This window comes from Erythranthe guttata, chromosome 13 (assembly GCF_056151865.1).
Source record: "Erythranthe guttata isolate IM_541 chromosome 13, IM_541, whole genome shotgun sequence".
NCBI classification, from domain to species: domain Eukaryota; kingdom Viridiplantae; phylum Streptophyta; class Magnoliopsida; order Lamiales; family Phrymaceae; genus Erythranthe; species Erythranthe guttata.
This window is the reverse complement of record NC_142545.1, coordinates 13,944,840-13,957,988: the sequence shown is the minus strand read 5'-3', so window position 1 is coordinate 13,957,988 and position 13,149 is coordinate 13,944,840. Positions and strand designations below refer to the sequence as shown.

General features: G+C 33.7%; 3 protein-coding genes across 8 annotated transcripts; 1 reads left to right on the top strand and 2 right to left on the bottom strand.

The window, feature by feature from the left end:
* Positions 1-1,727: 1,727 nt before the first annotated feature.
* Positions 1,728-5,952, top strand: LOC105967704 (proton pump-interactor 1). 6 transcript variants are annotated; one of them, XM_088811408.1, is made up of 9 exons: positions 1,855-2,033; positions 2,175-2,965; positions 3,183-3,246; positions 3,336-3,897; positions 4,001-4,180; positions 4,281-4,475; positions 4,560-4,658; positions 4,770-5,303; positions 5,396-5,952. In XM_088811408.1, exons 4-9 carry the CDS (start codon positions 3,358-3,360, stop codon positions 5,705-5,707), a joined length of 1,860 nt encoding a protein of 619 aa, XP_088667534.1. In that variant the 5' UTR covers positions 1,855-2,033; positions 2,175-2,965; positions 3,183-3,246; positions 3,336-3,357; the 3' UTR covers positions 5,708-5,952. The 6 variants fall into 6 exon arrangements, with proteins under 6 accessions (XP_088667529.1, XP_088667534.1, XP_088667531.1 ...); XM_088811405.1 differs by lacking the exon at positions 2,175-2,965 and having other exon boundaries at positions 3,190-3,246; XM_088811407.1 differs by lacking the exon at positions 2,175-2,965.
* A 2,607-nt stretch (positions 5,953-8,559) lies between these two features.
* Positions 8,560-9,364, bottom strand: LOC105968404 (uncharacterized). The gene has a single exon (XM_088811751.1). It carries the CDS (start codon positions 9,287-9,289, stop codon positions 8,789-8,791), a length of 501 nt encoding a protein of 166 aa, XP_088667877.1. The 5' UTR covers positions 9,290-9,364; the 3' UTR covers positions 8,560-8,788.
* A 2,213-nt stretch (positions 9,365-11,577) lies between these two features.
* Positions 11,578-12,497, bottom strand: GRI (Stigma-specific Stig1 family protein). The gene has a single exon (XM_012993309.2). It carries the CDS (start codon positions 12,317-12,319, stop codon positions 11,831-11,833), a length of 489 nt encoding a protein of 162 aa, XP_012848763.2. The 5' UTR covers positions 12,320-12,497; the 3' UTR covers positions 11,578-11,830.
* Between the last annotated feature and the right edge of the window lie 652 nt (positions 12,498-13,149).

Genomic DNA, 13,149 nt, shown 5'->3' with positions numbered 1-13,149 from the left:
AGTAAGATTTTCGTTTTATTGAATTTAATTTTATATTAAATCTGTTAAATTCAGGTTTTATATGTGACTTGTTTATAAAACCTTTTATTTAATAAAATTAACACTGGCTTGTAGGATAAATTTGTTTTTTATTTATTTAATACATACACTCCCTCGTAGTCATTGAGAGGTCTCTTCGATCTAACACACATTGATAATCACCAAATGTCTTATATATTAAATTATAAATATATGTGTTTGTGAAAATTACACTTGTGTTCCATATATTATGCAATAAAATTGGTTCTAGTCTCTATATTTTTTCTCACAATTTTAGTTCTCGAACTAACTGTTTTATTTTTCCAGTTTAAGTCCAAGGTTTGATTTGGGTGTTAGTTTGGATAAAGTCACATGTTTTGCGCGTGAGGACACTGAAATAACATCTTCAACCACCCTTCTTACCTCTATTTTTTATGTAACCCCAATTTTACTTTATTCATACAATTTCGTCCTTAAAGAACATTTATAATATCTACTACTAGTTTGAGCCTCATGTGACAATTAAAACTAATTAATACTGATATGATAAACTCTTTAGTTATAATATTTCAAAATGAACTGGTTCGTGCAAGTACAATATTTGAGCCTAATAAAGATGACCTTCGACATCTCGCAATGGATGACCTAGCGGTTGGAGCAAGTGAGCATGTGTTAATTGACTATGGAATATCGAATCCCTTTGCCAACTATCACTAGGTAGACCTTGTCACACATAGTTAGCCTAATATAATTTACGTCTCTCGTATGATTTGCAAGTTATTATACGAGAGCGTAGATTTGTTCAATGCTTGTATGATTTGCCAGCATCTTTCGTGTTTATTTAAATCATATAATTTTGTTTTGGGGAATCAATGAAAACAAAATAAAAACACTACCAAACATTGCCAATTATTTTCTCATAGAAACTCTCATTTTGCGGCTCATTATTTTGCTAACTCATACTTTATTTAAGCAAAGTGTTAATTTCACTTACATCCTCTTTACTAGGGGTGTAAACGAGCCGAGCCGACTCGTGAGCTCGACGAGCCGGCTCGTAAAAAGCTCGAACTCGGACTCGAGATTTTCGAGCTCGAGCTTTTTGACGAGCCGAGCTCGAGCCGATTTTCAGTTGTTCATGACCTCGCGAGCCGGATTTATTATTATTTTATTATTTATTTTTTATTTTTTATATGTTACTTTTATTTAAATAATGTATAATAATGTAAAATATTATAGAAATAAATACAAATATTAAAAATATATATAATTACAATTTAGTTTTTATTTTTTATTTTTTTTTAAATAATTTTTAATAATAAAATAATAATTAAAAAAATATTTAAAAAAAAAAAAGGCAATGGGCTCGAGCGAGCCAAAAAAAGAGGAACTCGACGAGCTCGACAAAATAAACTCGAGCTCGAGCTCGAGCCAGCCAAAAGAGGCGAGCTCGGCTCGTTCACACCCCTACTCTTTACCATCTAAACTTTCAATCACCCCCTTTTGTTGAATTTCCTACCAATTATGCCCTTTATCATTTTCTGTAATGCCAATTCTCTCCCTTAAAAAAAATAAAAAAAATTCTTCAACTTCTAATATTTCACAAACTCAGTACTTTCAAAATTCGTTTTTTTTTTTTAAATCATAATTTTGATTTTATACATTTAAATAAAATTCCTGCATATTTTTATTTTACATTTTATTTGTTACATAAATAACTAATATTGAAGAAAAATATCAGTGAGAAATTAATTTCATGACACATATAAAAGAAAAAGGAGATATTAATTTCATGATGCACTGATTCTTATTCCCAAGGAGTGAAATCTATATATAGCATTTTCTTCAGTTACTTTCTCCTCGCAATTTATCTTTTATTTCCGCAATCAAGAACATCTCTCTCTCTCTCTCTCTAGAAAAGTGGAGAGATCTGGGATCTCTTTCTCTCTCTTGTACGGTCCTGTCAAACAACGGTCTCTTCTATAAAGCTCCGCCCAAGTGTTTTTGATTATCCACTGGTAAGTTTCTTCCCTTCCTTCTGTCTTATTTCATTTTCTCCCAAATTCTGTATTTTTCCTTGTTATCTGATCTCTTTCTTGCTCGATCTGTACGTATATCGATCCCGTGAGTTTAATTTGGGGTTTATTGATTTGATCCAGTAAAAATTAATGTTGACTTTTTCTTCTTTGGATGGGCTTGGCTTCTCTGCACCAAATGTGTTAATTTTGACCTGTTTTTTGCTCCAATTGGATTTAGCTGCGCGTGATATGGGCAATTGATGTGTTTTGTGTAGCTGCATGTGTGTTGATTTTAATTTCTATGAAGGGTTTTGTTCAGTTCTTGATTTAGTGGGTTGTCTTGTGTGATGATCTTGAAGATCTATTCGGAATAGTTCGGGTTTTTGTTTTGAAAACTCCGTTTGGCTGTCTTGGGATTCATTGAAAATTGAAAAAGTTGGAGTCTTGATTGGTGAGTGCTTTAATCGAATCGATTTGCAATAACATACAATTGGGTGCAGTAGATGTGTTTTGTGTAATTGCATGTGTATTGCTTTAATTTCTGTGAAGGGTTTTGTTCAATTCTTGATTTAGTGGTTTGTCCTGTGTAATGATCTTTAAGATCTATTCGTAAAGTTTTGATTTTTGTTTTAAAAACTCCGTTTGGCTGTCTCCGGATTCATCGAAATGTGAAAAAGTTGGAGTCTTGATTGGTGAGGGCTTTAATCGAATCGATTTGCAATAACATACAATTGGGTGCAGTTGATGTGTTTTGTGTAATTGCATGTGTATTTCTTTAATTTCTATCAAGGGTTTGTTCAATTCTTGATATATTGGGTTGTCTTGTGTGATGATCCTGAAGATCTATTCGGAAAGTTTGGATTTTTGTTTTAAAAACTCCATTTGGCTGTCTCGGGATTCATCGAAGAGTGATAAAGTTGGAGTCTTGATAGGTGAGAGATCTAATAGAATCGATTTGCAATAACATACAATTAGCTGCAGTAGATGTGTATTGTATCATTGCATGCTTATGCTTTTAATTCCTATGAAGTGTTTGTTCAATTCTTGATTTATCGGGTTGTCTTGTGTGATGATCTTGAAGATCTATTCCTAATAGTTGGATTTTTGTTCTCAAAACTTCGTTTGGTTATATTGGGATTCATTAAAAAGTGAAAAGGTTGGAGTCTTGATTGGTGAGCGCTAATAGAATCGATTCACAAGAACTTACAATTAGGTGTGAAAATTGATTTTTTTTAATCACATGCTTCGTTTCACGATTTTTTTTCTTTCTTTCTAAAACACATTTTTTGCCTTCTGCTTCAGGGTGCGAGTTTGTTCGTGTATCATGGCAGTGGAGGTAGTTAAATCTAACATGGTCATCGTTGATAACGGAAGTGCTGCAAACGAGTCAATGGATAATGAAAAAGTCAACATAAAGTTTGGCTCCCATGGTGTGGAAGAGCCAGCCAAAGGCGAAGCAAACAGTGTTTCTGCGCCTAACAATCTCCCAACGGACGCAGTTGACGAATGGCCCGAGCCGAAGCAGATACACTCGTTTTACATTGTTAGATATCGGGCTTTGGAAGACCACAATCTGAAGGCTAAACTCGATTTGGCTGACAAAGAGCTGCAGAAAAAGAATCAGGCCCGATTTCAGATTATCGAAAAATTAAGGGCTAAAAGAGGAGATCGAGGACAGGTGTTAGCTGAAATACGATCATTAAGTGTCGAGAATCGACAGTTTAGGACAATAATCGACGAGAAACGAAAAGAAATGGAACCTCTTCAACAAGCTCTTGGCAAGTTGAGAGGTAACTCTTCGGGGGGTGGTCGAGAGAAGGGTTCAGGTATAATATGTTCATCCGAGGCAGAACTCAATAATCTTGTAAGCGTTTTCTGTCGATATATATGTATATATAATTTTTTTTAATAGTGCTCGTCGCTTTATTGTTGGTTTGACCTAACATTTGAAACTAACTTTTTATCAGATTAAAAGTTTAGAGTACCGGATTCAGCACGAGAGCATTCCTCTCAGCGAAGAGAAACAAATCATGAGGGAAATTAAGCAGCTTGAAGGGACGAGGGATAAGGTTATCGTATTCGCCGCTGAGAGGTCGAAAATTCAAGATTCGATGGGTGCGAAAGATGACATACAGGGACAGGTCAAAGTAAGTAGATCGTGTAAAAAAGATTCCATCCTTTTTTTTTTTTTTTATCGGTAATTTACGGTTGGGATTTTGTATTTAATTCTTTAAAATGTAATTTCAGTCGATAGGAGTGGATCTCGATGGAGTTAGAAAGGATAAACAAGTGGTGAATGCCAAACTTAAGCAGCTCGATGAAGCGAAAGCTGCTATCGAGAAAGAGATCAATGCTTTAGAGGCGGAACTTAATGCGATTTCGGAAAAGAGGGACAGTACTTTCGAAACCATTCGAAGTATGAGGAAACAGCGAGAGGAAGGGGTATGCATTTCTGCCGTCTATATTTATCTTAGCCTCGATAAATGTATTGATATATAAATAAAATTTAAAAAACAAAAATTGCAGAATACCCCGTTTTATCAAAACCGTATGGTCTTGACCAAAGCTAAAGCACTTGCGTCTGACAAGGATGTCGGTGCTCTGAAGGAACATTCCGACACAGAGGTTTGGTGTAGTTTTTTGCTTTACCGAATTTTTATTTTTTTGGTTTTGCTCTTCGGTGATTATTAGACATAAACTAATCGAAGGTTTTCTTGCATCCTTAAATTTTCCTAGGTCGAGAATTTCATGTCCCTATGGAACAGTAACAAATCTTTCAGGGTTGACTACGAGAGCAGAATCTTGCAATCTCTCGACCAGAGGCAGCTAAGTAAAGATGGCCGCTTGAGGAATCCAAACGAGAAGCCACTTTTACAACCGGAAACACCACCTGCAGCTGCTGCTGCTCCAAGAAACGAGATTGTTGCAAAACAAACCCCCAAAGAGGTGGCTGTGGCCCCCACCACGGAAGCCGTTGTTGTGGTGGACCCCACTTCTGAACAGAAGGTCGAGAAAGCAAAGGGTGCTAAAGGAGGAAACAAGAAAACCCGTGTAGACGAACAAGAAGAAGAAGAAGAATTGTTCTTCGTTACGAAAAAAGATTCTCTTCCCAAGAAAACCGAAGTCGACGAGGCGAAGCTGAAGGAGATCAAGAGGGAGGAGGAGATAGCCAAGCGTATACAGGCGGAGGAAAGGAAGAAGAAGATGGCCGAGAAAGCTGCTGCCAAAGCTGCCATTAAAGCCGAAAAGGAAGCTGAAAAGAAGCTCAAGGCAATTCTTGTTTCTTTTTTTTTTTTTTTTTTTTTTTTGAAAATTAGCATTTCAACTAAACTTGAGGCGGGCTCGTTTTTTTTTTTTTTTAGGAGCGTGAGAAGAAAGCGAAGAAGAAGAGTGGAGGTGGTGCAGTAACTACTGCGGATTCCGAAGAAGCTGTTGCAGAGGTAGCTGAACCCCAGAAGATTGAAGAAGAAATCGAAATTCCGGCAGCAACTGAAAAGGTGAAGGATCGTAAAGGAAGTAGTACAGTTAGGGCTAGAGCACGTCCGAGGGGGCAGGATACAATTACGAAGACTATACTGAAACGCAAGAAAGGGACAAATTATTGGGTGTGGGCAGCTCCAGCTGCGACTGTGGTGGTCCTTGTGCTTGTGGTCGTCGCAAAAAGCTATCTTTAGTTGAGGTTTTTTCTCTTTCTTGATGACTGTGTACTGAGAGAGAGACTCGGTTCGGTACTAGTAACTGTAAGTTTTTGAAATGTCGGTAGAGCAAATAGGTTCGGAACTATTTACTGCTGAGAAACTACACTCGTTTTTTTTTTTCTTTCTTTCTCGTTTTGTTATATTCGAAGTTTTGATCTTATAAATGTTACTTAAATCATTTTGTTTTTCTTCTTTTTATTATTTCAATTGGTTTTATTTAATTGTTTGTTCTTTATTTTTGTTCGTTTTCTTTCGTCTCACCGATTTAATTGGATGCCAATAGGTTTGTTTTAGATCGAGTTTCTCTAGATTGGAGACTTGTCCGGTGAAGAGTATTGAAAAATGCATATTTGCCTTTATTCGTCAATGTACGCACGTTCAATCGAGTGGAAATCGGACGGATTGGACCGGAATTATGTTTTTCGGAAAAAAAATTATTTTTTTTGGAAGTGAAAAATGAAATTTAAAGTTCCAACACCCTCCAAAAGAATTTGAAAAAAATTGGATAAATTAATATTTTTCTTACGATAAATTAATTTTTTTTTCCGAAATCAGAATATTCTGGATCCATATCGTGGAAATTGGATATTTTATTTTCTATTCATCTATAATACAAAATTTATATAATTGATAGTAGGTAAAATATCAAAGTTCTCGAAATTATTTTCGAAAACTAAAATTTTAATCTTAATATATTCCAATTTTTATCGGACAAAAAAACTTATGAAAAAACTCGAAATTTCATTTTGTACAATAAAATTATATTATTCCAAAATAAAAAAAAATCCAGAAATTGAGTTTCCATCACCATGACAAGATAAAGTTATTATTATAACCAGATAATATAATATAAAGTTATGACTTGTATTATGGTTTGTTTGTATATCTAAAATAAATAAATAATAAAATAAAATCTCAAATGTGATATTATTAAAAAAAATGAAAAGTAAGAGTTGAAATTTGGAAGTCAGTTGGTAGGTATCAATCATGTTGAATGACAACATCAGCTAGATCCTAGATGTTTCGTACCTCTATACGACACAACTGCATTTAATGATGTGGGGAATCACATTCACTGTAATAATTATTAAGATAATATAAATAAATATATAAGATTTATGTAAGGAAAACAAAAACAAAAAAAAATCATTATAAAACTTGTGAATAGTAGAACTACACCCTTAATGTTTTTAAACCTCTTGTTTTTGTTACGTTGATCGATTAACACGATAATATTATAAAAAAAAAAAATTTTGTTTGCCGTGTTTACATGTTAACCGTAATGTTAATACTAATTTTATTTTACAACAATATTAAGGTGTTGACCGGTCACACAAAGTTATATTACGGTGTTAACCGATAATATTACCGGTCATCACAAAAACATTACCGATAAAAATATTCATGCTACTCAGCGGTGTTAACATTACAATGTTGTTCATGTATTAACTGGTCAGTACAGTAACATTTTTTTTAAATGTATTGTTGTGGTGACATGTGAACGCATTTAAAAAAAAAATATTAGTGTACTGACCCTTAACCGATTAAGATAGTAACATTACTATGTTTACCGTTCAGGAAAAAGAAAGGAGTCAAATAATCGCCCGATATTCTATTGATCCTTTATTTATATCTTCTTGTGTCTTAGGCTTATACGAGATTATCCCCCGAGAGTATTCAAGTTACAATTGAAAGGTCATGAAATATTCCCCAATTTTAATGTTGTGAATTTTTTGAAATTCCTTTATATTCGAAGAGACAATGCAAAGTAATTTGAATATATATATAGTGATTGGTAGTTTTGTCAAAAGATCTTGTAACTAAAAAAAATGGTCATTTAGTTTTAAATAAGTCTATACTACATCCAATAAACTTTATCACGATAGTTTCCGCCCTTTAATTTACTCCCAATTGTACGTACACATATGGATGTTCGTAAAATGTCGATGAATCTATACAAGTGTATGAAAGAATATAATTCAGTGAAATTCACCGCAAATGTAACATAGAACAAACTGTTTAGACAACGTAATGTAAAAAATGTTTGTCATAATTTACACTTTAAGTTGGTTAAGTTGACAAAGTTAGTTACAAATTAAAGACATCAATTTCATTAGTAATATTAAGATTAGGTATAGGTCGGTTTTGTCGGACAACCGATTCATTTTCGACCCGCTTTTATCGGTCAATAACTCTATAGATCGAAAATTTATTGTCGAGCTGGTAATTATAATCGACCCATATATAAATGGGTCGGTCGGTGGTTTTCAGTTTACTCAAAAGTCGAGAATAATATCGGCAAACAGACTTTTTTAATGATAATTTATTATAAATATTTAATTGTAATTCTTATTTTTAATAAGAAGTCAAGATTATTAATTTATAAAAGAAGTCAAAACTCAAAAATTCGAAATACAAATTTATAAACCTCTACGTACTATTTCTATTTTATAATTCTTATTTCACATTATATTATATATTTACTTATCGCAGAAGTTTAATAAATAAAAAAAACTCTTAACTTTAAAGTTAAGATTTTTGCCGTATAAGTTTTCCCAAAATTTTAAATATCTTCAATTTTTATTTTTCTTTAAATATCTTACTATTGTTATAAAAATTAATAAATAAAATATGGTCAATAATACCTCTAACCAACCATTGTTTCTCCGACAAAAGTGGTTGCTAACCATTATCCGACCGACCTATAATGATCGGACCGACAATAGTTTTCAATATTCAACAATATAGGGTGGTCGGATCGGGTAGGTAATTAGCTGATAATTACCCATTGCTAAGTGATATATGTCGTAAAACAAAACAAAAATAGAGGGGGAACATTCACTACAATTGTGTTTATATTATATTCGTTATTTGTATGAAAAGGAAAACATAAAACTTACATTACAAAGAATAAATAAACACTCACATAAATTAATAAAGTTAGAGAAATAACATTAGCCAAAAATAAATAAATAAATAAACTCATAAAATCCTTTCGCTCGGCACAATTATACAACATATATAAACAATATGTTGTTATATATCTCATATATATTATCATGCATACCCACAGAAACCATATTGACACTTAACCCCACGGCGGCACTTTTTACCGCACTTGCCGCAGTTTTTGGCGTTCTTCAAAACATCGGTGCAAACTCCGCCGCAGCACCGCTTCCCGTAGCCGCACTTTTTGCCGCACCGGCCGCAGTTATTCAGGTCGCTGAGCACATCCCGGCAATTCTTCTTGCAGCAAAAGAGAAGTGTTTTCCCCTTCTTCAAGCCATTGCACACCTGAGAATTCTTTTTACCGTTGCAACCAATTATCACACCTTTCTTCTTCTTCACCGAGGTGGTCAAGAATCTACTCCTCCTCGACAAAGTGGTCGTCGTGTTCGATATTACAGAATCGAGCACGTACGCTTCTTCTTCGTCGTCGTTTTCGGCCTGATCATCTTCGAATGACGATGCTGCCCTTTCGGTATGAAGGGCCAGCAGCAGAAAAACTACTAGTGAGAGAATTGTTGTCAGTTTGATCACATTTAGGGTTTTTGCCATTTTCTCTCTCTAGATCTCTCTCTCTCTCTCTCTAGAAGAGGTTTAGTTAATTAGGTGTGTGAGAGTACAAATGAAGGGAGATGATCGTGTGGGAATTTATAATACTGATTTTTTTTGGGATTTTAATTTTGAAAGACTTTTTAAAATTGTAGGTAATTTTTTTAAAGTGGCTATAGTTGGTGAGTTGAACACATGTTCGAGCATTGTCATTTGAGAAATTTATGTTAGATTCTCTTGTTGAAATAACAATTATTAACACTTGACTTGAAAAATCAACGTTTAATCTATAGGTGATAAGTATTCGAATTATTAGTTGTATTATCTATGTATAATTCATACATATATATATGTGCCCACGATCATTAATTTAATTTCAAGGCATGGAAGTGGTTATATATTATGAACATTTAATTATTCCAAACTTTTAGTCTGATATATAATGGGTTATGTTAGTGCCACTAATTTTATATATAGTTAACGAAAATGATGATTGCTTTGTTTAGAAGACTTGTCAAATACGATGTGCATGCATAGCTCTCTCCCCATATATTTTGTAGCATGTAGTCAATTATATCGTGATATACCGCGCGATATTATATTTATCGCGGTACGATACGATTTCTAGTGAAACAATAAAACTCGACATATGTATTGATTGTAATCAAATACCGATAAATATCGTTCGGTATTGCGATACGATACAATATTTACGATAACTATTTTGGGGTGACTTGCCAAATTTCAGTACATTTAGGGGTCATTTGTGCGATTTTCAGCACAATTTGTGGTGATTTGTGCATTTTTCAGCACATTTTTTTAAAAACAATTGTGTGCTTTTTATTTTTATTTTAATAATTTTTAGTTAAGGCAAAGCCAAAAAAAAAAAAAACTTCAGATCAAATTATTGTTCTACCAATCAAAATCAACAAATTTGTTCAAAATTACATAATTTAAAAGTAATTTATATTAGAAAAGGTAATACAACGGACAGTAGCATTTATAACAACTATGACTTAGTTTTACATGTTTATTGTATTTTTATTATATGATATTCATTTGTACTAGTTTTAATATTTAGTCAAATATCTTACGATACGATATAATAAATGACAACGTATAAAACTAATCCTTATAGGAAATGAGAAAATTGAATCAGTGAATCACCAATATTTTTTCGCAATATTATTCTAGATTACCTTATGTTTTTTCGCGAAATTCAGGATTAAAAATTGGATATAAATCGACTAATTAATTGTTTGTGTAGTTGATTTATTAATCAACTATAGTCAATTAAAATATTTAACTGTATATTAGACCTACAAGCAATAAATCGACTATAAAAGAAACATAATTGATTTATTAACGACTTTAATTAGTCGATTACGTAAATTGTCACATAATAATACTAAAATCGATGGTGCCAAAAACTGGAGTGTATCGGACGGATGCGAGAAGCTCTGCCACGCGATGCATTGGTCGGGACGTAGACGAGAAAGTTGTCGGTTTATGAGAGAGAGGGCTATCTCAATTCTAGCAGTGGAAGTGTTTGATGTCCAGATAATAGTACATCGGCATCAGCGGAGGTGTTTTGATGTCTAGCTAGCTAGACAGCGGTGCCTCGGCGATGGTGAAGGTGTTTAATGTCCAGACGATTGTGCCTCGGCTAGAATCATTGGTGAAAAAAAAAAGATAATCGTGGGAGTTTAGGGTGAAAAGAAAATGTAACTTGTACTAAAACTACTCATCAAAGACTAGGACTTTTGTCTAATGAAGACAAAGAGGTAGGACCTTTCCGTGTATTACTCGTTTTCATTTGTCCATGCATGAGTTTACATTTCATATGTAATGATAAATCTATCTATTACTATTTTTTCTTAATTTGCCTTTGTTTAATGGGGCAATTAGAGAGACCTCTCACTCATAATTTAATTTGAGCTAAATCCAACCTGTTTTTTCAATGGGACAATTGGCTACACTTTCTCCGTTTCAAACTTTTAATAGTAATAATTCATCCGTGTGAAGGACAATTTAAAAAATAAAAATAATTTTTTTTTGATGAATTAAGAAATAGATTTCTATAAAAAATAAATTGTACCTCAAGGATTTTATATTTGTATTATTAAATTTATCATGTGAAAGAATGCTAATGCCGAAATGAACTCCGATCCGATCGATTTCTCCGAGACTCCATCGTATAAAATCCGGTGTATTTTGTATTAAATTTATTTCTGTAACAAGTTTTTTATGTACATTAATAAAAATCAAGTTCACATAAAGAAAAAGACAAGAAAAAAAAAGAACAATTTATTACGTATTAAATATATATCTCTCGTGTGAGGTACACATGTATTTGAACACAAAACAAAAACACAGTAAACAACAAATTAAATCACTACAAGCTACAGTATACTGTCTGAGATGGACTTAAGAAAACTCGAATCTTACTTTACAGACATGAATATTTTTTTTTTCTTTTTTAATATAAAATAAATTCTCTAAAAACAAATCAGTAATTCTGTAATGTATGTTTGTTTGTTGTTCTCACGCATAGCCACAGTAACCATACTCACATTTAACCCCATGTTTGCACTTTTTACCGCACTTGCCGCAGTTGGCGGCGTTCTTGAGAACATTGGTGCAAACCCCGCCGCAGCACCGCTGCCCGAGGCCGCACTTGCGGCCGCACACGCCGCAGTTGTTCTGGTCCCCGAGCACATTCCGGCAATGCTTCTTGCAGCAGTAGAGTAGGCTGGTCCCTTTATTTGCCGACACGCCGTTGCACACTTGCGCCTTCTTCTTCGTATTCGCACCGCAGCTCGCGCCTTTCTTGATCGTCTTGATCACGGCGTAGGCCAGAAATCTGCTCCTTCTCGATAGAGTCGTCGTCGTGTTCGAGAATACGGAGTCGAGTACGTACTCCTCGTCTTCGTCTCCGTCGTCTTCGAATGACGAAACTGCGCCTCGGAAATGTAGGGCTAGTAGTAGAAAGACAACTAGTGAGAGAATTGTTATGTGTTTGATGACCGCCATTATAATTAGGGTTTTAGCGATTCTCTCTCTAGATCTCTCTCTCTCTAGATCTCTGTCTTTCTCTCTCTCTTGTGGTGTTTTAATTTGGAGTGCGAATGAAGGGATGACGATGGTGGGGTTTAAATAATACTATGGAAGTTTGGAAGATGATATTTTTTTTTTTATAAATATCATATATATATATTATATATATATTTTAAATATGTAGTTGCTTGATTGAGTATGCATGTTACTAAGTTAAATTATGAGAATTTGATGCTGGCAAGGCCTAGAGTCTAGAAACTGGAGACTTTGGCTAATTTGTCTGATACTAATTAAACAAGTTGTTTGACCTCTAATTTAGATTTATTTAAAGGTTGACTAAACCAAGTGAGTTGACTTTTCACATATTTAGCCGACTTTGGAAGAGGTTTTGAATTTTAATCATATGTACATGTACACACTCGTGACAAGATTCGGTTTTTTTGGCCATTAGTAAATTGGGAAATTAAATGTTTTCACATTGACTTAAATCTAAACGTTTAATTTAATCTATAAGTAAATACCCTAAATTGACAAAATATAAACACATTGATCGGTGTTTATTTCATTGTAATATTGGAGAGATTAGATGTTACGCCTAGTTATTTGCACTGTTGAACAGTAGATTTACGCATAATCAGACACACATATGTGTATGTTTGCTTAATGGGTAGTTATCTAATCTACCTGGTGTAAGTAACTATGTGTAGCATCTAACTCTCCGTAATATTGCTATTCGAGCGTCGTCGAATAGGTAAACACGATAACTTGCCTTTTAAAATAAATATACAATTAATTATCTGTAAATT

Bases quoted from the DNA above. Each gene is read 5' to 3' on its own strand.
- LOC105967704 (XM_088811403.1), top strand. From the start codon at position 3,358: ATGGCAGTGGAGGTAGTTAAATCTAACATGGTCATCGTTGATAACGGA. The intron at 4,181-4,280 runs GTAAGTAGATCG...ATGTAATTTCAG, and splicing joins ACATACAGGGACAGGTCAAA to TCGATAGGAGTGGATCTCGA. The intron at 4,476-4,559 runs GTATGCATTTCT...CAAAAATTGCAG, and splicing joins GGAAACAGCGAGAGGAAGGG to AATACCCCGTTTTATCAAAA.
- LOC105968404 (XM_088811751.1), bottom strand. From the start codon at position 9,289: ATGGCAAAAACCCTAAATGTGATCAAACTGACAACAATTCTCTCACTA.
- GRI (XM_012993309.2), bottom strand. From the start codon at position 12,319: ATGGCGGTCATCAAACACATAACAATTCTCTCACTAGTTGTCTTTCTA.